At 45.0% G+C, this 25,113-nt stretch overlaps 1 protein-coding gene across 1 annotated transcript in view; it reads left to right on the top strand.

The window, feature by feature from the left end:
- The window catches only part of LOC124622719, a 66,341-nt gene extending 60,207 nt beyond the window's left edge, over positions 1-6,134 (top strand). Inside the window, exons 4-5 of the mRNA XM_047148510.1 lie at positions 524-628; positions 5,973-6,134. Of these exons, the coding sequence (XP_047004466.1) occupies positions 524-628; positions 5,973-6,105 (238 nt within the window). The 3' untranslated portion in view covers positions 6,106-6,134. The remainder of the gene's footprint in view (positions 1-523; positions 629-5,972) is intronic.
- The last annotated feature ends 18,979 nt before the right edge of the window (positions 6,135-25,113 follow it).

Here is a 25,113-nt window from a genome sequence, read left to right as displayed (position 1 = left end):
ACACACCAACAAATCGGGCAGCTTAATTCGCGGTGTGATTACGGGCACGTCAAAACACGTTGGTTCACTCCCGCCTTTCTGTCACGCCTCTAGATCGACCCGTCGACGGCGTCGATTCCATACAACTGACTGGCACTTCACTGCCATGATTAACGTCTTATGACTGTCCGGTATCAATTTTACAGCAGTTGTTGTAGTTGCGGTCTTGAGTCCACGACTGGATTGATGCATTTCTCCGTATAAAACAACTATATCGCCCTGAACCGACGAGTGCGTTTTTTAAAACAGATGATCTTGACTTTTGCACTTTCTTGCGGTAGCACTGATCGCTTCACCTGCAGCATTTGTGGCATCTGAGGAAGGAGGCGGATGGAACATCTCAGACCCTTATACAAAATATAGCACAGAATAAGTAGACAGATGTATAGAGTTAGAAGCTAGTGCTGCAGCCGGATCAATGTTTTCTCTGTCAATACTGCTCAGGAAAACACCGTTTTCTGAAATGATACTTGTGTTCCCACAGACACGGTCTGGACGGCCGCGCATGCGTGCTGCGAGCCATCTGTGAAGCGGCGAGCCTCGAGAAGCCACGAGGTCTCGTGCAGAAGCTGCTGCACCGGATATTCAGGTGAGCATAGACTACAAACACACTTGAAAACAGTTCCAGCTCACTTCATCTTCAAATACGTAGTACAAAGATTAATTATAAATTGGTAGAAGGTGTACGAGAAACCGAAACATCTACAAAAGGAAGGAAGCGATATAAATAAAATATCCACGACTCATTTCTGTAAGACCATGACACTGTCCTTTTTCCAGTAACCATAATTAAGCTGTCGTCAGTTAGAATATCGTGACCTCTTGACACGGAGTCCAACGGGTGTGTTAATGTGTTTCTGAAATAATGCCCGACAGAATGCCCCTGTTGAAGCCCACCGCTGCCAATGGTCGTTTTCTCAGCACCATGAGCACCATGAACCGAAGCTGACCACTCGGTAACGTACAGGAGTAATACACTACTGGCTATTAAAATTGATACACCAAGAAGAAATGCAGACGATAAACGGGTATTCATTGGACCAATATATTATACTAGAACTGACATGTGATTACATTTTCAAGTAATGTGAGTGCATAGATCCTGAGAAATCAGTACCCAGAACAACCAACTCTAGCCGTAATAACGACCTTCATACGCCTGGGCATTGAGTCAAACAGAGCTTGGATGGCGTGTACAGGTACAGCTGCCCATGCAGCTTCAACACGATACCACAGTTCATAAAGAGTAGTGACTGGCGTATTGTGACGAGCCAGTTGCTCGGACACCACTGACCAGACGTTTTCAGTTGGTGAGGGATCTGGAGAATGTGCTGGCCAGGGCAGCAGTCGAACATTTTCTCTATCCAGAAAGGCCCGTACAGCACCTGCAACATGCGGTCGTGCATTATCCTGCTGAAATGTAGGTTTTCGCAGGGATCGAATGAAGGGTAGAGCCACGGGTCGTAACACATCTGAAACGTAACGGCCACTGTTCAAAGTGCCGTCAATGCGAACAAGAGGTGACCGTGAAGTGTAACCAATGGCACCCTATACCCACACGCCGGGTGATGCGCCAGAATGGCGATGACGAATACACGCTTCCAATGTGCGTCCACCGCGATGTCGCCAAACACGGATGTGACCATCATGATGCTGTAAACAGAACCTGGATTCATCCGAAAAAATGACGTTTCGCCATTCGTGCACGCAGGTTCGTTGTTGGGTACACCATCGCAGGAGCTCCTGTCTGTGATGCAGCGTCAAGGGTAACCGCAGCCATGGTCTCCGAGCTGATAGTCCATGCTGCTGCAAACGTCGTCGAACTGTTCGTGCAGATGGTTGTTGTATAGCAAACGTCCCCATCTGTTGACTCAGGGATCGAGACGTGGCTGCACGATCCGTTACAGCCATGCGGATAAGATGCCTGTCATCTCGACTGCTTCTGATACGAGGCCGTTGGGACCCAGTACGGCGTGCTGTATTACCCTCCTGTACCTACCGATCTATATTCTGCTAACAGTTATAACACTCCCCGTCTGCTAACTACTGTACCATAACCTCAATGCCAGAAGCAGGTTGTAACATAAAACAATTTTGTAAAAGTAACTATGGCACAAAGCAACAGAGCAGTGTTACCCTCTGAGAGGAATTTTGTTAAGTTGACCGTATTGTTCCTAATGGAAGTGGCTTATCGGAAATGAAAGTCATAATTACGTTAATATTGGAATAGTGACAAACAAAATTTTGCCTAGCTATACTGTTTATAGAATAAGGGGAACGGTCGCCAGCCTAATTAGGCAATAGAAAGATTAACATTCTCGTTTATGAAAGTAGGTATAAGTAACTATAATGGACAACACAACAGACACATCCTAGACTTAGCAACACGCGAGTGCAATGAACTCTAACACACATATGTTTTAAGATTGAAGCTAACAGTTGGAGCAGCAGGAACTATTTTCAAAATTATAACAAGTACAGAAAAACAGTATCACTTTCAGGGTTTACACAAACTGAGTGGTCTTTATACCGTTAATATGCACACAAGAGAGACAAACACTTGGCATACATGAGAATGTAACGTTTCACAACTGCAGCTTTCTCACTTTTACTACAACGAAACACAATGTTGACAAAATGGCAAGGAACTGACTCTCCTTTTTAGAATTTACTACCGACAACAACGTGATCATTAACTTTATAAGACTCAGCCTAAAGTTTGAAGTAGGTAACAGCACTTTAAATAACAGTTTCAATATGAAAATTATTATTGGACAAATAACATTTGCCTTAACTCACTCTGTTACCACATTAGCTTTAACTACCTTTCTAATAAGTTCAAGAGGCATTATTTAACAAAGCTCTAGGCTTCAACGTACTTTCAGTAAGGACACTCGGTAATCACTTTACTTCAAACGGAGAGGACCCTGAGAGGTGTTATGATGAGGAGTAAAATCAAGGTAGGTAAATAAATTCCGATGTGAATTACCTTATATTTCAGCACACTAACACATCCATTAGGCTGATCCTTCACTGTACATCAATATACACTCCTGGAAATTGAAATAAGAACACCATGAATTCATTGTCCCAGGAAGGGGAAACTTTATTGACACATTCCTGGGGTCAGATACATCACATGATCACACTGACAGAACCACAGGCACATAGACACAGGCAACAGAGCATGCACAATGTCGGCACTAGTACAGTGTATATCCACCTTTCGCAGCAATGCAGACTGCTATTCTCCCATGGAGACGATCGTAGAGATGCTGGATGTAGTCCTGTGGAACGGCTTGCCATGCCATTTCCACCTGGCGCCTCAGTTGGACCAGCGTTCGTGCTGGACGTGCAGACCGCGTGAGACGACGCTTCATCCAGTCCCAAACATGCTCAATGGGGGACAGATCCGGAGATCTTGCTGGCCAGGGTAGTTGACTTACACCTTCTAGAGCACGTTGGGTGGCACGGGATACATGCGGACGTGCATTGTCCTGTTGGAACAGCAAGTTCCCTTGCCGGTCTAGGAATGGTAGAACGATGGGTTCGATGACGGTTTGGATGTACCGTGCACTATTCAGTGTCCCCTCGACGATCACCAGTGGTGTACGGCCAGTGTAGGAGATCGCTCCCCACACCATGATGCCGGGTGTTGGCCCTGTGTGCCTCGGTCGTATGCAGTCCTGATTGTGGCGCTCACCTGCACGGCGCCAAACACGCATACGACCATCATTGGCACCAAGGCAGAAGCGACTCTCATCGCTGAAGACGACACGTCTCCATTCGTCCCTCCATTCACGCCTGTCGCGACATCACTGGAGGCGGGCTGCACGATGTTGGGGCGTGAGCGGAAGACGGCCTAACGGTGTGCGGGACCGTAGCCCAGCTTCATGGAGACGGTTGCGAATGGTCCTCGCCGATACCCCAGGAGCAACAGTGTCCCTAATTTGCTGGGAAGTGGCGGTGCGGTTCCCTACGGCACTGCGTAGGATCCTACGGTCTTGGCGTGCATCCGTGCGTCGCTGCGGTCCGGTCCCAGGTCGACGGGCACGTGCACCTTCCGCCGACCACTGGCGACGACATCGATGTACTGTGGAGACCTCACGCCCCACGTGTTGAGCAATTCGGCGGTACGTCCACCCGGCCTCCCGCATGCCCACTATATGCCCTCACTCAAAATCCGTCAACTGCACATACGGTTCACGTCCACGCTGTCGCGGCATGCTACCAGTGTTAAAGACTGCGATGGAGTTCCGTATGCCACGGCAAACTGGCTGACACTGACGGCGGCGGTGCACAAATGCTGCGCAGCTAGCGCCATTCGACGGCCAACACCGCGGTTCCTGGTGTGTCCGCTGTGCCGTGCGTGTGATCATTGCTTGTACAGCCCTTTCGCAGTGTCCGGAGCAAGTATGGTGGGTCTGACACACCGGTGTCAATGTGTTCTTTTTTCCATTTCCAGGAGTGTAGTATTACGTTACAGTGATTGCGCAATGTGGTGGCAACTGCATGTTGGTAGGTGGAATTACAGGTAGAATTGCCGGACTTTATCGTATCTTCATGGCGATGATTCATACAAATTCCAGAATAGATCCAGCTATTTATCCACCCATCCGAGGCATTGGAAAGAAGCAGTAAAAGCCTCTCTCTGAATCAGCATGATATGCACCTTTACATTGACAGTGCACAGACTGGTAGCTCCTTTCCGACTGGTGGCTTGTCCCCGACTCGTAGCTCGCCTCCGACTGACTATCAGTTCCACCTTTTCCACCTAGGCCAACCACAATTTGCGCGCGCTACACAGTTCCGTTCCCGAGGGGAACCACTACACCATTTACATACAAACTAACTAAGAACCCTAAGTGAGGATCAGCAATTTACATAACAGCAAACAAATACATTAAATAAAACAGGACATTTTCACATATTGACACTTCTACAAAAAATTATTCACACAAAATTACAATTACATACAATAAGTTCTGTTCCCTCCAAATGGGACAAAGAATACAAATTGCAGATACACTACTTTGCATAGAATCAAATCACGACATCAAAGGTTTGACAAAGAAAAGAATACACAATTTTATGCTATCGATTTGAACACATTCACAGGCGATCAACAATGTAACATTAAATAAAGCAAAATGAATCCATACAGCATAAGAGCTGTGGTGTTACACAGTCATTGGATCTCGACCAACGCGAGCAGCAATGTGGCGATACGATAAACCGCAATCGCGGTGGGCTACAATCCGACCTTTATCAAAGTCGGAAACGTGATGGTACGCATTTCTCCCCCTTACAGGAGGCATCACAACAACGTTTCACCAGTTAACGCCGGTCAACTGCTGTTTGTGTATGAGAAATCGGTTGGAAACTTTCCTCATGTCAGCCGGCGCCAACGTTGTGTAAATGCTCTGAAAATCTAATCATTTGCATATCACAGCATCTTCTTCCTGTCGGTTAAATTTCGCATCTGTAGCGCGTCATCTTCGTGGTGTAGCAATTTTAATGGCCAGTAGTGTATAAAGTACAAGTGTTTTTTACATCAAAGGGCAGTGGCACGTAAATTATGCAGGAGGTCATTAATTACGTTCAGTGATAGTGTACCATCTACTCTACTTACAAGAATATCGTAGCGTTATAGGCACTGATCCAGCCACCTTAGCAAAACTTTGCCTGAGAGACTGAATTTATGTTACAGTTTGTTAGTTGCGGTCTGCAATCTGATTCCCTCCAATTCATATTTACCTATGTTAGTCAGTCCCTGTCTGGAATCTATAGCATATCCGGAGCGTGGCCTGAAAATAAAACACATTTGAAACTATGTGCCTCACTTTGGCTGCAAGTGAATGAATCTTTGGGTTGATGTAGCACCTAACTGTACGGGATGAGAACTGCGATCGCGGCTCTCTTTTATGTTCCAGTGTACCAGCAGACGAGGCCCAGCATCTGCAGCCGTACCACGTGCTGGAGGGGGGCTGTGAGCGCCTGCACGAGTCCTGCCCACTGTCGCTGCTCCACATGACCGTCATGCTCGATCCCGACGATGACATCTGACGTGGAAACGCTTTTCATCTGGAGCATGTGTCTACGTATGTTTGTGCACACAATAAAAGGGGTCCCATTGACAACCGCATTGAAAACTTCTTTATTTAACTTCGTGTATTCCTTATACATTTACAATTTTTGAACATGAACATGGGAATGTAGAGCAGAAAATGACCGATGACACAGGAATGCCACATACTCTGATGTCGAACACGCAAGCCCATTATGATGAAACAACAGAAACACTAGGTACTGGGACAAAAGGAGATCTGTTATGATGTACGATATATTCATAATTCGAAGTAGCAATATAAGTTTAAAATTTCTGACTTAATATACTTAGTGACCAACTGTCAATGATTGTATTTGGTGAGCACCAAATCATAATAGTATAAGTAGGAAACGATCTTCGGAGAGTAATATACAAATAAGAATTTATTTAAATTATTATGCACTATTATACACTCCTGGAAATGGAAAAAAGAACACATTGACACCGGTGTGTCAGACCCACCATACTTGCTCCGGACACTGCGAGAGGGCTGTACAAGCAATGATCACACGCACGGCACAGCGGACACACCAGGAACCGCGGTGTTGGCCGTCGAATGGCGCTAGCTGCGCAGCATTTGTGCACCGCCGCCGTCAGTGTCAGCCAGTTTGCCGTGGCATACGGAGCTCCATCGCAGTCTTTAACACTGGTAGCATGCCGCGACAGCGTGGACGTGAACCGTATGTGCAGTTGACGGACTTTGAGCGAAGGCTTATAGTGGGCAGGTGGGAGGCCGGGTGGACGTACCGTCGAATTACTCAACACGTGGGGCGTGAGGTCTCCACAGTACACCGATGTTGTCACCAGTGGTCGGTGGAAGGTGCACGTGCCCGTCGACCTGGGACCGGACCGCAGCGACGCACGGATGCACGCCAAGACCGTAGGATCCTACGCAGTGCCGTAGGGGACCGCACCGCCACTTCCCAGCAAATTAGGGACACTGTTGCTCCTGGGGTATCGGCGAGGACCATTCGCAACCGTCTCCATGAAGCTGGGCTACGGTCCCGCACACCGTTAGGCCGTCTTCCGCTCACGCCCCAACATCGTGCAGCCCGCCTCCAGTGGTGTCGCGACAGGCGTGAATGGAGGGACGAATGGAGACGTGTCGTCTTCAGCGATGAGAGTCGCTTCTGCCTTGGTGCCAATGATGGTCGTATGCGTGTTTGGCGCCGTGCAGGTGAGCGCCACAATCAGGACTGCATACGACCGAGGCACACAGGGCCAACACCCGGCATCATGGTGAGGGGAGCGATCTCCTACACTGGCCGTACACCACTGGTGATCGTCGAGGAGACTCTGAATAGTGCACGGTCCATCCAAACCGTCAGCGAACCCATCGTTCTACCATTCCTAGACCGGCAAGGGAACTTGCTGTTCCAACAGGACAATGCACGTCCGCATGTATCCCGTGCCACCCAACGTGCTCTAGAAGGTGTAAGTCAACTACCCTGGCCAGCAAGATCTCCGGATCTGTCCCCCATTGAGCATGTTTGGGACTGGATGAAGCGTCGTCTCACGCGGTCTGCACGTCCAGCACGAACGCTGGTCCAACTGAGGCGCCAGGTGGAAATGGCATGGCAAGCCGTTCCACAGGACTACATCCAGCATCTCTACGATCGTCTCCATGGGAGAATAGCAGCCTGCATTGCTGCGAAAGGTGGATATACACTGTACTAGTGCCGACATTGTGCATGCTCTGTTGCCTGTGTCTATGTGCCTGTGGTTCTGTCAGTGTGATCATGTGATGTATCTGACCCCAGGAATGTGTCAATAAAGTTTCCCCTTCCTGGGACAATGAATTCACGGTGTTCTAATTTCAATTTCCAGGAGTGTATAAATCTACAGGGCGTAATGGGTGTAAGTGCAGATGTTACATCAGTATTTTCGTCATTTTCAGACTAATAATTACAGCTGTTACAAGCTGTCCTTTTTTAGGTTGGTTAATACCTCCAAGTTCATGTGATAAAACGAAACCATTAATGCTTATTTTCCCCTGTGTAGCAGGTCAGTTTGAAACGTCCCCTTTGGAAAATTTTATATTACTATGCTGGTAAACCTCTTACGTTATATGTTTTTCAAACAGCTGAGCAAACCTGAACGTACTTAGACATTTTTCTCTTTAGTTATTCTGATCATCACTAAACTAAATGGCTCTGAGCACTATGGGACTCAACTGCTGTGGTCATCAGTCCCCTAGAACTTAGAACTACTTAAACCTAACTAACCTAAGGACATCACACACACCCATGCCCGAGGCAGGATTCGAACCTGCGACCGCAGCAGCAGCGCGGCTCCAGACTGGAGCGCCTAGAACCGCACGGCCACCGCGGCCGGCTTTACTAAACTGACACACAATATTTTTAGGGCAACGCAGTCTGACTTTCAATAATCCCTACAAAAGGATGACCCTGACTAACAATAACCTATACCTTTCATGAATCACTTACCTCACAAAAATCTTCGTTACTCGAACTACGGTAATACAGCGAGCGACAGTACTGCCAGCTAAATAAAAGATTCTACCTACTGAAGGCACTAACTACTGACAGGCATAGTTATCAAATGAAACATTTTGATAGAGAACAAGCATTGTATTTAACTTAATAGTGTTCAAAAGTCATCACGTATATATCTATCAATTCATTCTTTACAAATCTCCTTTATCTGGCGGACACACGTTCAGATCGTCCGTTCTCAAAACTCTCGCATCTCTCTCTCCACATCCACCACTGCTGGCCTCTCATCTCCAACTGCACCAAGCGAATATTCCAACAATGAGTCCAACCAGCCACAGACTGCCCACAGTGCAGTCAGCGATTTTCATACAGAGCACTACGTGGCGTTGCCAACATAAAAACCTAAACATCCTACTTAGAAGTTGTTCAAGTGCGGAGGGATGGACGCAAAACTGATACTCTATACTGGCAGACGTAGTGGACTTAGTGGCGCAGTTATTGCTGGGCAGAAAATATCAGGTCTTAAAGTTTGTGACATGTTTGTGGGGAGACCGTTCGACACAGAGAATAAACAATGCACACGCTGATGTGTGTATATACTAAGGTCCCATATATAAAATTATGTGCACTTCTACCTGTTACACACTATATAAAGTGGAATAACCCATATCGAATAATAAGTCAAGGACAGTGACATTTTTAAGGTGGTAGTGATTTACAGTTTCTAAATAGATAAGGGGCAGACAATAGGAAAAAATAAGTAAACTGTTTATTATTTCTAAAGTAATCGCCATAACTATCAATACGTTTAAGCTACTGTGAGACAAGACGGTTTTGACTTCACGGAAAAATGTTTGCAATGGCCTAAGGAATCGTAATTCTAACCAGGCGTCCACCTCTTCGTCTTAAGCGGATCAAAAGCTACGAATGTCTGTCTTCATGGCTCCAAAAATATGGTAGTTGTACGGGGAGAGATCGGGACTGTATTGACATGTGTAAGGGCTTCGCAGCGAATCTCCTACAGTGCAGTTAAAACAACCTTGGCAACACGTTGGCGGGCCTGGGTACAGTCATGGTTCCGTAGGAAAACATTTTTCCATGAAGGCATTGACAGTCATGTCTCACTAATAATCACTTTGAAACTTCCTGGCAGATTAAAACTATGTACCGGACCGAGACTCGAACTCCCGAGTTCGAGTCTCGGTCCGGCACACACTTTTAATCTGCCAGGAAGTTTCATATCACGGACACTCCGCTGCAGAGTGCGAATCTCATTCTCCGCAATATCCTTTCTTTCAGGAGTCTAGTTTTGCAAGGTTCGCAGGAGAGCTTCTGTAAAGTTTGGAAGGTAGGAGACGAGGTACTGGCAGAAGTAAGGCTGTGAGGACAGGGCGTCAGCCGTGCTTGGGTAGCTCAGTTGGTAAACTTCCGTGATTAATTTCACGAGGTTTTACACAGGGTGCAGCACCTCTCTTTCTGAAAGTAATGATACGAAAAGTTACATAGTAAAGATTAAAGTTTTCCAAATGTAAGTGCCAGCAAGGAAGTCACTCTTCATCGATGGAAATTTCAAACAAAAAGAGAACACAAGCTTTCGACAAGTGCTTACACACAAGAATGCTGAAGCTTAGACGAATTGATCGCATAACTAACAGAGAGCTAGTGACTTGAGTTGTAAAGAAAAGATATCTGTAGCATAATTATAAAAGACATCGGTTGGTAGGACACAATCTGAGCCATCAAGGAGTCTTGAGTTTGGTAAAGGAGGGAAGTGTAGAAGTTAAAAACTGTCGAGGCAGACCAAGACGAGACTACAGTGTGCACGTTTCAAATGGCTGTAATAATAATAAAAAAATTAAAAATAAAAAAAAGTTGGAAGAACACTTGCCCGCGAAAGGCAAAGTTCCCGAGTTCGAGTCTCGGTCCGGCACACAGTTTTAATCTGCCAGGAAGTTTCATATAAGCGCACACTCCGCTGCAGAGTGAAAAATCTCATTCTGGAATAATCACTTTACTTGCTTTATTCCATATGTTTCGTTTTCATTTGTCTGCCCTTATGTTTGAAAAATCATGAGCTGTACAAAAGCTGTATGTCATTTTATTACCTAAAAGTATAATCAGTTTCAGTCAGACAATACACTATTCTCTGATATGAAACGACATCAATTGCAGGATACATGTCAGTTCAAAACAGCTTGTATCTGCATCAGTATTAAAGATCAACAGCACAAAAAGCGTGACAGACATAAAAGTATCCAACTCGTACGTAAGGTAATAGGTTACTGGGACGAACCACGTGGACAGACTCGAGTCGTGGTTTGAGCCAAAGTCATTGAGATAGTAGATAACGCTACACCGAGTCTTTTAGGTAAGGAAGCAATTGTCAAGAATGAGCATTTCAAGAGCTGTTGGAATACGTTTGCAAACAGCTTATGTTTCTGGTCGACACTGGTGGTACTGCCTAGAAAAATAATACGCAATCGCCTCTGATGTCTGCGTTGTGTACTTTATAACACCCACGCAGAAACTAAAAAGGGACTACTTGGTATGCTCCTAGCTGCCTCTTCTCATTGCCAAGAGACCACTGGGATTACTGAGAGAGTGTAAAAATCTTATTCGCCATAGTAGTTATTGGGTTAAGTTACTATTGGCTCTGAGCACTATGGGACTTAACTGCTCAGGTCATCAGTCCCCTAGAACTTAGAACTACTTAAACCTAACTAACCTAAGGACATCACACACATCCACGCCCGAGGCAGGATTCGAACCTGCGACCGTAGCGGTCGCGCGGTTCCAGGCTGTAGCGCCTAGAACCGCTCGGCCACTCCAGCCGCCTAAGTTATTATTATTAGGTAAAAGTTATTTATGCTAATTAAATAAATGAATATCCATTCCTAACTATTAGCTCATTATATTGAAAAACTCAGTTACGGACGCCCCGAAGTCTGTATTACATCGACCCTAAAGGATGTGACGTCCTGTGTATACGGTACAAAAACAAAGAACTGAAGTGTAAGAAAATACTTTGACAAGGTTAAAGCTGTATAAAACGCACAGTTTTCGCCTGACATACAGAAGTAAAGAACAGGCGACAGGGAAGAAGAAAGAAGAAATATTACACATAGCAATGAGACAGTTCCTGCAATCAGTTTGGCTCTTCACGCGTTAGGGTCACATTACAGAAGACAATATATGGAATGCTCCAGACAGGCAACCACTACTTAAGACAGAAATGATACTCTTATAAATAGTAGCAGAATACTAACAAATCTGTTTCAGTATGAGCGAGACTGCAGAAGATCTGTAGGGCAGTTCAGAAAGCAATGGACAGTCTTTCCAAACCTGTGATTGACAGATGACGGTATTGGAAACATTTTATTTTTTACACATTTCACACAGGCACAGCAGACGTAGTGTTAGTTTGGATATTTACGTGTACATCGATCATTATTGTTACCTCACAAGAGTGAGTATTATATTTAAAGTGCTTTTTGTGAATGAAAAATATGGTAGCGGTCTGACCATTTTCATCATTATTTATGATGTAGAAGGAGTTGTCGTGATATATGATTTAGAATTGTATTTGAAATTAAATTATTTACATAACTGGGCTGCTGGCCAAATGGTTCACACCTTTCTATGCCACACAAGAGAAGAATACTACAAACCATTTCTGCTTACAATATGCTGTGCCAGGATCGACAAGAACAGGGTAAGCTTGTAAATAGTATATCTAAGAAAGACTCAGAATTCATGAAGTGTAGTCGATTGTTGTCTGCAGCTTCAAATAGTACTGTGTAGTAAATCTTCTAGTTTTCAGCGTCGGCAGGTGAAAATGCATAGCTCACTTACGTGAAAATGTGGCAGTGGTCGGAAAACAAAACAATCCTTAGCAGAATGCTGCTCACAAGAGCTACCTACACGTCAAAAGAAGACGCTACGGGAAGTAGAGGCAGTGCAAACGTGGCTTCTAAATCGTCGATGTGCACGGCACGTCACAGAATGGTACTGCAACAGGTGTGTTACTGCAATAGGAACTATAAAAATGTCGTTAGCTCTGTGGCGGACAACCGTCCACTATTACAGACCAGGTGAACACAGTGGAGGACGGAGGGAGTGGGTGGGCAGAAGGCGGGGGAGGGCTAGATTTGGAGTGCAGCTATGTTATATAACGTCAACTTCCGAGAACAAGTGTTTTCCAGCTTCGTTTCAACATCCTCCCTTAATGCCTGTTCATCTGTTGCTAGCATACAGATAGGGAAATTTAGGGTCTTTTTTATCCGTTTTTCTTCTCAAGCCAGTGCGACAACTGATGTTCAGGTTATGCAACACTAACACTTGCTTAGGAGGGAACACATTTCCTGGTCAGAGGTAAAATACACTGTCAGCAAGTGGCTACAATATATGCATGGTGTCCGTCCTAAAAGCTCTCTGGCGCGTTTTCTCTGGTGTTTCGGCAGGGCTTTAAGCGACGGCTAGAGTCGACGGAAAGGGTCAGTTTGTTTCCCGTTACAAACCAAATTATTATTAAAGCGGAATTTTACGTGTCCATTCTTTGGAACGCACTGTAATTAGTCTAATGCGATATATGCTTTATCCGTATTTATTAACAGGGACACTAAAACATCGAGATGATGATAAGGTCCTATACTCCGAGGAGCGTAGAGAACGATGCGGGAGACCCGCACCGCCGACTAGACAAGGTCCTAGCGGAGGTGGTTTGCCACTGCCTTCCTCCGACCGTAATGGGGATGAGTCATGATGATGATGACGACAACAACAACACCCAGTCATCTCGAGGCAGGGAAAATCCCTGACCCCGCAGGGAATCGAACCAGGGACCCCGTGCGCGGGAAGCGAGAACGCTACCACAAGACCGTGAGCTGCAGACAAAACACGAAAAGTAACCAGCATTACAAGAGAGACTCGCTTACCGCCGTGCAGCAATGCTGCTCAGTCGTTGCTGCAGTACTGGTTATTCTTCGTAGTTTAATGTTAATAGAGAACAAAGGCGAACAGGGTGCATTGTTGGAGCTGTGTTGCTACTTACAGGTTCACAACCACGCGCGTGCCTGCTTCATCTGAAATGCGCGCACGGTTCACCAGCTCGAATAGCACACAAAAATTAGCTACATGAGAGAATCTGCATTTTTGCGTTTTGTAATATACGTTCTCTGTGAATGCACTTTGTTTCAGTATGTGACAATGCCTGAGACCCAATGGGATGCACCCTAGCTTCCCGCCCAGAACTCGGTCAGCCAGGGCTGCCTGCTGTGACGTCATAGTGAAGACACCTAGCTGCCGTGTCTAAGTAGTGCGCTTTTCGTGTGCGGGTAGAGATGTAGTTCGTGTTGCGAGCTGAAGTTTTGTACTGAAAACTGAATTACTGGTGAAGTAAATAAGAGTAGACAAATCACTGTGCTGTCACTCATTGCAACAACATGCCCCATAAAACACAGGATGTTACGTTACAGCCGGCCGCTATGACCGAGCGGTTCTAGGCGCTTCAGTCCGGAACCGCGCGACTGCTACGGTCGCAGGTTCGAATCCTGCCTTAGGTTAGTTAGGTTTAAGTATTTCTAAGTTCTAGGGGACTGATGACCTTAGATGTTAAGTCCCATACTGCTCAGAGCTATTTGAACCATTTTTTTGTTACTTTACATAGTTTCCGTTTAGCTTCGTTATCAACACACAAATAAGATGACGTCAACGAGAAACTTTGATGCTGATGCTAATGGCCATGTCACTTCTCAGAGAAGTGTAGAGTGAAATATAAGATTGTCTCCAGATGTGTTTCAATGTGGAATATAATTGACTGAAGTACCGTCATGCTCATATATTAAGGATAATGCTGATACATGGTGAAAAAATGCTCTGGTGGGCGGTTTGCGGGTTTAAATCACCTCGGGGTATGACCATAAGGTGCATTTGACCTGCGGTCGTTGCATGGTGGCACTGGCAGCAGTTCGCATATGCAGAGGTGTGTTGGTGCAAGTCAGAGTACGGTGCAGCTAACAAGTGTGCAGACGTTTTCAGTCGTGCTACGGGTGACTGTTTTTTGAAAATGGCTCAAAGAACACATATTGATGACGACTGGAGGCTGGTCAAACACAGCATGTCGTAGCACGGGCCCTCCGTGTGCCACAAAGTGCGATCTCAGGATTATGGCAACGATTCTAGCAGACAGGAAACGTGTCCAGGCACTGCAGTACGGGACGTCCACAGTGTACAACACCACAAGAAGACCGATATCTCACCATCAGTGCCCGCAGACGGCCAAGGAGTACTGAAGGTAGCCTTGCTCGGGACCTTACCCCAGCCGTTGGAACAGTTGTCTCCAGACACACAATCTGCAGACGACTGACCAGATATGGTTTATTCCCCTGGAGACCTGCAAGGTGTATTCCACTGACCCCTGGTCACAGGAGAGCCCGTAAATCCTGGTGTCAAGAACACAGTATATGGTCATTGGAACAGTTGTCCCAGGTTATGTTTACGGACGAGTCCAGGTATAGTCTGAACAGTGATTCTCACCGGGTTTTCATCTGGCGTGAACCAGGAACCAGATACCAACCCCTTAATGTCCTTGTAAGGGACCTGTATGGAGGTCGTGGATTGATGGTGTGGGCTGGGATTATGATTGGTGCACGTACAACCCTGCATGTCTTTGACAGAGGAAATGTAACAAGTCAGGTGTAACGGGACGTGATTTTGCACCAGTATGTCCGCCTTTTCAGGGGTGCAGTGGGTCCCACCTTCCTCCTGATGGATGATAACGTACGGCCCCATCGAGCTGCCATCGTGGAGGAGTACCAGGCGAATGGAGTGGCCTCCCTGTTCTCCAGACGTAAACCCCATCGAGCACGTCTGGGATGCTCTCGGTCGACGTATCGCTGTACGTCTTCAAACCCCTAGGACACTTCAGGAGTTCCGACAGGCACTGGTACAAGAATGGGAGGCTATACCCCAGCAGCTGCTCGACCACCTGATCCAGAGTATACCAACCCGTTGTGCGGCCTGTGTACGTGTGCACGGTGATCATATCCCATATTGATGTCGGCGTACATGCGGAGGAAGCAGTGGTATTTTGTTGCACATGTGTTTCAGGACGGTTTTCTCAACTTATCACCAATACCGTGGACTTAGAGATCTGTGTCGTGTGTGTTCCCTATGTGCCTATGCTATTAGCGCCAGTTTTGTGTAGTGTCACGTTGTGTGGCACCACATTCTGGAATTATCCTTAATTTATGAGCATGAGTGTAGAATTGTCTTCAGTGATGCATCCCGTTCTCGAACTGAAGCCCTGTCACGAGTGAAGGGGTGTCTGGAGGCGCCCCGGACGGCGGTGGGACACTAATGTGACTTGCCCGGCATTCGGCCCGAGTACCTGGAGTGATGGTCTGGGGTGCCAGTTCATCTCACAGCAGGACCCCTTCGGTTGTCATCCGCGTCATCCTTACAGCATAGTGGTACGTAGACGTCATTCTACGCCCTATTTTGTCTCCATTTCAGCAATGAAGCTCGCAGGCGGTTTTAGTTTCTAAAGCTTGCCTTCGCCCTTGCTAAATCCTTCCTTGGCCAGCAAGGTCTCCGGGATCTCCCCAGTTGAGATTTGGAGCATTATGGGCAGGGCTCTCCAACCAGCTGTGAATTTTGACGACCTAATGCACCAACTGGACAGTATCTGGCACTAAACCATCCAAGATGATATCAAACAACTCTGGCAAGCAATGGCAAGCCTAATAACTACTTCCGTAAGGGGCAGAAACGGACCAATGAGTTTATGACTTGCTCAATTTGTGAAGCTCTTTCTCTTGAACAAATGATCCAGTTTTTTTGAAATTGTAATCATTCGTTTGTCTGTATACGTGCATCATATCTACCGATTTCCGTCCCATTCGCGTAACTCCGAGGTGCGTCGTTTTTTTCTTGCCTCAGAATGAAAGCCTGCAGACTGCATACCGATTCGCCGCGCCGTCCAGCGTGGCTATACACGCCAATGGGTGCATACAAAGAACGCTGGTTAGTCTGCTACTCATCTTCATCGTGAAGTGCCCATAGTCTTGCTAATGGTCATACTTACTGTGATATTTTCATTTCAGTAAATTGCTGCACGAAGTTCGAAAAAGTATGTGATGACAAATAGCGTCGCTACAATTTCGCGTTTTATGCGTACTACACCATATGTTGCTCTGATTGAAATTTAGTTAAGATATTGAATTTTTCTTTAGACTTGTGAGGAGGTCGCTACTTGTTTCCTATCTCGAGAAAATGGAATTCTAGCACGTTCATTGCCGACCGCACATGCATGAGAATGAAATATCGATAACATCTCTTATATATCCTAATCTGTTCGAGATATCGATATGAGATTTTGGAAATTGATAGCGTGCGAAGGGGCTAGTATTTTGCTATATGGTTAAAACAAAAAACTTTCTTATCTACGGCGATATAGCAGAAGCTACTTCTTTTTTTTTAATTTTTCAGTCCAGTGTACTGTGCTTTTTTAAGAGTCTTCAACAGCTATTGAAAAGAGATTTCGCTAGTATGAAAATAAACATGGAATTTCTTCCCTTATGTTACTGTGAACCGAAACAATGATGTTTTCTGTAAGCTTTTGATCTCTCTGGTCGCCAACCGCAATACGACACTGTTTCAGAATTATGCTACTGCAAGGCGAGTTTGTACACATTATACTGTGTTTTGGCAAAAAAGCAAAATTAAACAACAAAAATGTAACCGTTCATCATAACTGATGATGGTTCTTTAAAGGAGGAAAGCTTAACAATTCAAACAAAAATAACTGGACAATTCTGTTGAAATTTTGGCATAATTCCTTAACCCATCATACATTTTATAGTAAATGACTGACATGGAATCTTACCAAAGCATTTTTCTCTCCTTTCTTCATCTGAGAAATGTGAAAACAATTCGCAGGAAATAGTGTACCATATTCAGAGAGAAGTTGTGAACTTCTGCACCACAATCATCTTTTATTTTCTTACAGACAGACTACATATATTTATAACTTTTTTACTCACGAGTAGTTCACCACTTCGCTCTGAAAGGGGATAGAAACGGAAATATGATACACCATTAGCAGCGAATTATTTTCACGTTTCTCTGATGAAAGAAAGAGAGAAAATTCTTTACTAAATTTTCATCCCAGTCCTTCACTATTAGAAGTACTGTGGATTACAGGATTCTTTCAAAACTCTAAGGGCTTTGGCGATTTATTTTTGTCTGAACTGTTAACCATTTCTCATGTGAAGAAGCTTCATCAGTTATAAGAAAGGCTACATGTCTCTTGTAGTCAGGTATAATTTTGCTTTTTTACCGAAATAAGTGTAAACTGCACAAACTTACCTTGAAATGGCTATTGTGATAGAATACTGAAACAGAGTGTCTTATTTACCCTTTCATGAGTCCTTGCTGCAATTGTATACATTAATATTTAGTGTGTATTATCTACAACAGAAATATTTTTCTTCAATGCAAACCTCATGTACACATCTGTGAATGTTCAATCTTTTCATCGTGCACATGTGCTTCTACGTGTTGGGTATCACTGTAAAAATATCAGCAAGTGAATATAGTAGCGTGCAGCAGCTGGTGACTCCAAGAATTCATTGGAGTTGTTGATCAGATTTACTCCAATGTATAATTAAATATTGTTTTTTTATTTTGTGTCGTAATTATCGAATTATAGGTTGATTTATTGTAACAGTGAATACTTCAAAATTATTTATTTTAGTAGACAAAATGACGCCAAATGTTGAGAGTCCATATGAAAACGGGCCCATATATTTGTATAAATCATGCACCTAAAATCATTTCAAAATTACCTAAAAGCATTAGAGCACAAAGAAAAATTTTCCTTCCCCCCGAAAATAGTTAGGTTTGAAAGCGATCAACAAGCAATGGGTGACCAGAGTGGTCAGTACCTTATAGGAAACCTCACTGTGTCATACAAGATAAGAAATTACACGTTCATTTCCATAGTAGCAAATGCTCTATTCAATAGGTGTCAAAGACACTTAAAAAACTACACTACTCTGCTGAAAAAATAAAATAACAACCAGTGCCTCTACTATACAACCACAGATAAGAAAGTTCTGTAGTTAACCATATAGTAAAATACCCTCCTCTTTTTGTGGTATGACTTGCAAAAATCTCGTATAGATATCTCAGAAGCTTTAGGAGCTATGAGGCTTGTTATGCATATTCTGTTCTCAAGCGTGTGAAGTTTGAAGTGCAGGTGCTACAGAAATTCCATTTTCTCGAGACTGGAGACAGACACCTTCTCCCAAGTATAAAGGAAATTTCAATATCTTGGCTAAATTTCATTCACAGCAACATATCGTGTAACATGCACCAAACGCAAAATCATAGCGACTCGTATTTTTCATTGCAGACTTATGAATTTCATGCAACTTCTTATTTAAACAAGAATATCTCAAGAAGTATGACAATTTTTTTGCAATTTTGGGCACTTCACCATGAAGATGACATATGACACTACAAGTAACATGAAACGTTTTTTGTTACTGATAAGTTTGTACAAAATCGTCTGAGAAAGATTTCAGGGCATACGCCTCGATTCTGACGGTGCAAAAAAAAAAAATGGTTCAAATGGCTCTGAGCACTATGGGACTTAACTTCTGTGGTCACCAGTCCCCTAGAACTTAGAACTACTTAAACCTAACTAACCTAAGGACATCACACACATCCATGCCCGAGGCAGGATTCGAACCTGCGACCGTAGCAGTCGCGCGGTTCCGGACTGAGCGCCTTAACCGCGAGACCACCGCGGCCGGCTCTGACGGTGCAGCACATCGTCAACCAGCCCGCCAAAAGCGGGCAAACAATGTCGTGTTCATTGTGGCTCGCTGTCAGATGCACGGCCACGCAGGTCGCTGCCACCACCTGGCTGCCATTGTGTGTTGCCTCATTACATAACAATGGGATATTTTCTATGCTGGATCAAGCCGCCTCACGCTGGCCCCTCTGCACAAGTAGCTCACTTTCTTTCTGTGCACACCCTTAAAGTGTATTTCACAGCTTCGACGGAGTGGTGTAAAAGTAACTGTGCAACTGCCTTCACAATTCGTCGTACACGTCCAGTAATATTCATATCTGCTTCTGATATATGTAATGCAACTGAAATATCCTGTATTAATGTCTTTGTAACGGTTATGATATCTTGGGAGGTAAGTCCATTGTATGGTAAGTAGTTTCTTGGCAATTTCCGCAATGCTGCATTACAGTACAGAACACCAGACTATACTCTCACCACCTCTGTGGTTTGAGAAACATTTTTTAAATGCGAATAGCCCATGCTGTTTCCATACTTCCAAATTTTTGACACCAATGCCGAAAGCAACAGATACAATGTGTACTTCAGATCCTTCCAGTTCTCATACTGTTAATTCTGTGAGCTCATTAATAATTTGATGTCGAAGTCACTATATGCGAGTTACTTGCACGTCACAAATAGGATGCGGGCCATCACTACTGGGAGCACATTAGCAATTGTAACTTATTCGACTAACAGTGTTCATTATATTGAGGTTATGAATACATACTGTGGTGTCGCCGCCAGACACCACACTTGGTAGGTGGTAGCCTTTAAATCGGCCGCGGTCCATTAGTATACGCCGGACCCGCGTGTCGCCACTGTCAGTGATTACAGACCGAGCGCCACCACACGGCAGGTCTAGAGAGACGTACTAGCACTCGCCCCAGTTGTACAGCCGACTTTGCCAGAGATGGATCACTGACAAATACGCTCTCATTTGCCCAGACGATAGTTAGCATAGCCTTCAGCTACGTCATTTGCTACGACCTAGCAAGGCGCCATAGCATTTGATATTATTTTACATTGTGGCTATAACATGTACCGTCAAGAGAGATGTTCTACAATTGTGGATTAAAGTTAAGTATTACATCAACTACGTACTTTATTTGCTACTATTAATTCCTTTAACTTTTCCAGACCTCACGCCAATCTGCGTGAGCTTAACGCGTGCCTTTCGGCTTCCTCTCATTGTGACTTGGCTGTCTTGCCGTCACAACACATACCTCCTCAAAGGTTTCAGACAGTTCTACACGAGCTCTAACCAAGCTACCTCGACCATGGTAGGAGCGTTCAAATAGCAGGGCAAAGGATACTTTTCTCTCCTCAAACAGTTGTATGCTTTCGGAGAAATCAACCCACATTAGGAAATCTTCAATTGCTGTTTATTACGTGGGTAACTAGGAGTTGGTTTACAGGGTAATTCACGGAATAACAATGCCTAAGATAGAAGTGAAGCAATCTTGCGTCTACATATTGCATTCAGTTGTTCAGCGTGTCTCAGTGAAGATTTGGGATGTTAGAGGGTGCGACATGTTGCCTTGAACTGCAACAAAATTAACGGTTTGCAGAGAGCTCAAACGTGAAATTGTTAAAAGATACTACGGATAATGAAGTCAGGTTATCCTTTTTTTTTGAGCAGTCAGATTGTGTTACGCTAGGATATTGTGGGTCAGTGTTGACATGATAAGAAAAAATAAAGAGGAAGTAGGCTCAGTACGTTCAGTTTTACTCAGCTGTTTCAGAATCAAATAAGTCATTCTGCAATTTGATTACAGACACATTCATTTAAATAAAGAAATTTCAATGGATGTAAGTTGCAGTAGTTGTGAAGAGGTGAACAGCCTTGCACAGGGAAGAGAAGCTTGGAGAGCTGTTGCAAACTAACCTTTGGACGGAAGACTACACCATGCCACTAAATTATACGTACCTCTTAGATCTGAAAGCAGCCTTTAAAAAATATTGAAAGAATACGAGGGTCACTCCAAAAGAAATGCACACTATTTTTGTAAAAACACAGTTTTCATTCTGCATGTGTGAAAGTTTTACAGTGTGTAGATACATCCTTCGCGCTTGTTTCCAAACTTAGTTCAATCTGTTCCCGTTAGTGGCGCCGTCACAGGATGTCTTCAAGATGGCTGCTCCACTTGACGTTCGTCAGAAGCAAAGTGCTGTCATAGCATTCCTGTGCTGTGAAAACGAGACAGTGGGAAACACCTACAAGAGGTTGAAAAAGGTGTATGGAGACGCTGCTGTCGATCGCAGTACAGTTAGTCGGCGGGCAAGCAGGTTACACGACGAAAGCGGGCACGGTAATATTGAGGATTGTCCTCGCAGCGGCAGGCCTCGTACTGCACACACTGCAGACAATGTGTAGAGAGTTAACGAATTGGTGACTGCTGACAGACGCATCACGGTGAACGAATTGTCATGCTACGTTGGGATAGGGGAAGGAAGTGTTTGCAGAATACTGAAAGTGCTGGCGTTAAAAAAAAGTTTGTGCCAGGTGGGTTCCCAGAATGTTGAACTTTTGGAACAGCAAGAGAATGGTGGATATGAATTTCTTGGAAGAATTGTGACAAGTGATGAAACATGGCTCCATCATTTTTCACCAGAGACGAAGAGGCAATCAATGGAGTGGCATCATGCAAATTCACCCAAGAAAAAAAATTCAAAACCACACGTTCTGCTGGAAAAGTTACAGCTACGGTGTTTTTCGATTCCGAAGGACTCTTGCTTATGGACATCATGCCAAGCGGAACCACCATAAATTTTGATACATATGTGACGACACTGAAGAAACTTCAAGCTCAACTGAGTCGTGTTCGACCACACCGGCAAATGCAGGATGTTTTGCTGTTGCACGACAATGCACGGCCACATGTCAGTCAAAAAACCATGGAAGCCATCACAAAACTTGGATGGACAACACTGAAACATGCGCCTTACAGTCCTGACCTGGCTCCATGTGACTATCATCTCTTTGGGAAACTGAAAGACTCTCTTCGTGGAACAATGTTTGAAGATGATGACTGTTGTGGCGTAGCAAGACAGCCACGCTACGGAAGTAGCCGAAAGGCATGCGCTAAGCTAAAGCAGGATGGCGTGAGGTCTGAAACAGGATACGTATGAATGCTATAAAGAAAAGTACGTAGCTTCTGGAATACTTAACTTTAATCCATCCTTGTGGTACATAGCTCTTGACGATTCAAGTGAGACTCTTTAGATACAAGCTATGTAAGGCTAATGGCGCCTTGCTAGGTCGTAGCCATGGACTTAGCTGAAGGCTATTCTATCTGCTCGGCAAAGGAGCGTGGCTTCGTCAGTTTAGTCGCTAGCAAAGTCGTCCGTACAACTGGGGCGAGTGCTATTCCGTATCTCGAGACCTGCCTTGTGGTGGCGCTCGGTCTGCGATCACACAGTGGCGACACGCGGGTCCGACATGTACTAATGGACCGCGGCCGATTTAAAACTGCCACCTAGCAAGTGTGGTGTCTGGCGGTGACACCACAATGACTCCTTTGTGCACGCTGCCAAACAGTGGCTCCAACAGGTTGATCCAGAATTTCACCGTGCGGGTATACAGGCGCTGGTTCCAAGATGGAGTAAGGCAGTTAAGAGGGATGGAAATTATGAGGAGAAATGAAAATATTGTTACTAAAAGATGTATCTACACACTGGAAAACTTTCAAACATGTAGAACAAAAGATGGAGTTTTAAAAAAATAATGTGCATTTCTTTTGGAGTGACCCTCGTATTAAACGTTTGAGATGTGAAAAGATTTTTGTATTCGCCGTCGAATTAGGTTCCTGGTGCATGACATATACTTGAACTCACTGAGTGATTTATATAAAAAACTTTCCCAGTCTTGCATATACTTCTGCGGATGACCGTGGCCAGGAGAGCCTGCAGACCATCAGGCGCTCAGCCACATCCTCTCGGATGCGCTCAGAGTTGCAGCAGCCTACGCTGCCGCCCAGTCTCAGCACGAGTCCGGGTAACGTCGTCAACGTGTGCGTCGCCGCTGCCAGTTTATTTCAATGCCGCTCGCTCTCCCTTCACTACAAGCTCCATATTTTCTGTTTAGTGCCGTTGAAGTGCGTTCAATTATCGCCACACCCGCTGATAATACGGCAGGCAATTAACGGAGCGATTATCTGCAGTTGTGGTATCGCTCTAGTTTTGATTATTTTGTGGGAACTTATTACGTCTTTTTCGGTCCAAAAGTGTTTGTAAAGTTGCGGTTTTCTGTAGATCGTGTTTCTGAGACTGTACGGTGTTGTTGTACACTTAGTCTCAGTGATTGAGGTGGCAAAGCGGTGAGACACGTGAGCTGTCGCATTCGTGTGGTCGGTTGCTCCAGTCCACGTCGCCCCGACGTCATGTGGTACTGCTGGCTAAGAGATCACGAAGGGCAAATTCAGCCGCCTAATCGGGAACGTTTTTCTGTCCTTCGGCTTTCGCGAAGTACTAGAATTAGGTGTTTATATGATAAGTGTAGGAGGCTGTAGTGGGTGAACGTACTGTGGTATCATGTTTGTGTTGAATGATGATGAGAGAAGAGAGACGGTGACACCCGGTGCCGGGACATAGTTTACCTCTCTGGAATTACATTACAAGGGCCGCTGAGCTTAACGTCCCCACCGGTGGATGGATCACCATCAAGTGTGTCCCTTGCCCTCAGTTCATGCCACACAGTAGAGATTCCCAGATACTGGTGATCGGGGACTTTAAGCCACCAACATTCTGTCCATTTGCCGTAAAGGCGAAGGGAAAACAATTAACAGCATTTGGTGCACCCAGGTGGATACACATCAAGTACTGACCACGCTCGACGTTGCCTAACTTCAACAATTACACGAGAACAGATGTATCCGACGACGCATGGCCGTTGGCTGAGGTCTCCATAACGTTATCTTTCAATAAACATAACGCAAGACCGCCTGTTGCCCGTGCTATCCTGACCTAGCTCTACTCGCAGAGTGATCCACTGTACCCTGGACACACATGTTCTAGAAGTATCTCCTAACCAGAACAACTGGTGATGGGTATGGGTTGCCACGAGACTGGAAAGCCACCGTTTGCCAGCCACTGCGACTGAGAAAGACTGGAAGAGGACTGAAGCAGCTCGGAATGAAGGACCTGTATCTGCCACCACAGCTCAGTTCGACTGGATGCCTGCCCTGCTGATATGTGTTGTGCGTGCCAGAGGTGATAACCGGCTCTGTATACTAAATTACGCACGCCCTATACCTCACATCACTTACAGATTTAATCATCTATTTTTTTACACGAAAAATAAGTACAAATTCGTTAGTTGATATCCTTCAGGGTATAGCAGTTTCAACTGTAAGCATTTTCCATAACGTGCATTTTCAAGGAGGAATGGAGGGGGGGGGGGGGGAGTGTACTTTATGCCACCTGAAAACAATTAAAAAACTAAGTTCTTTATTATTGTTTATTAATGTTAGTAAAAATACTTTCTATAGATTACATTCGATGTATTCGCATCAGCTGTAGAATCGAATGCCGACAATGAAAACTTGTGCCGGACCGGGACACGAACCCGGATTTCCGGCTACACGTGCACGAGTCACGGCCAGACCCAAACTTTCATATATCGTCCACCATGCGTCTACGACCTGTACTCGTAC

The sequence above is a fragment of the Schistocerca americana genome, chromosome 7, assembly GCF_021461395.2.
Source record: "Schistocerca americana isolate TAMUIC-IGC-003095 chromosome 7, iqSchAmer2.1, whole genome shotgun sequence".
Classification (NCBI taxonomy): Eukaryota; Metazoa; Arthropoda; class Insecta; order Orthoptera; family Acrididae; genus Schistocerca; species Schistocerca americana.
The sequence above is the reverse complement of the archived record's forward strand: the minus strand, read 5'-3'. Positions and strand labels throughout refer to the sequence as shown.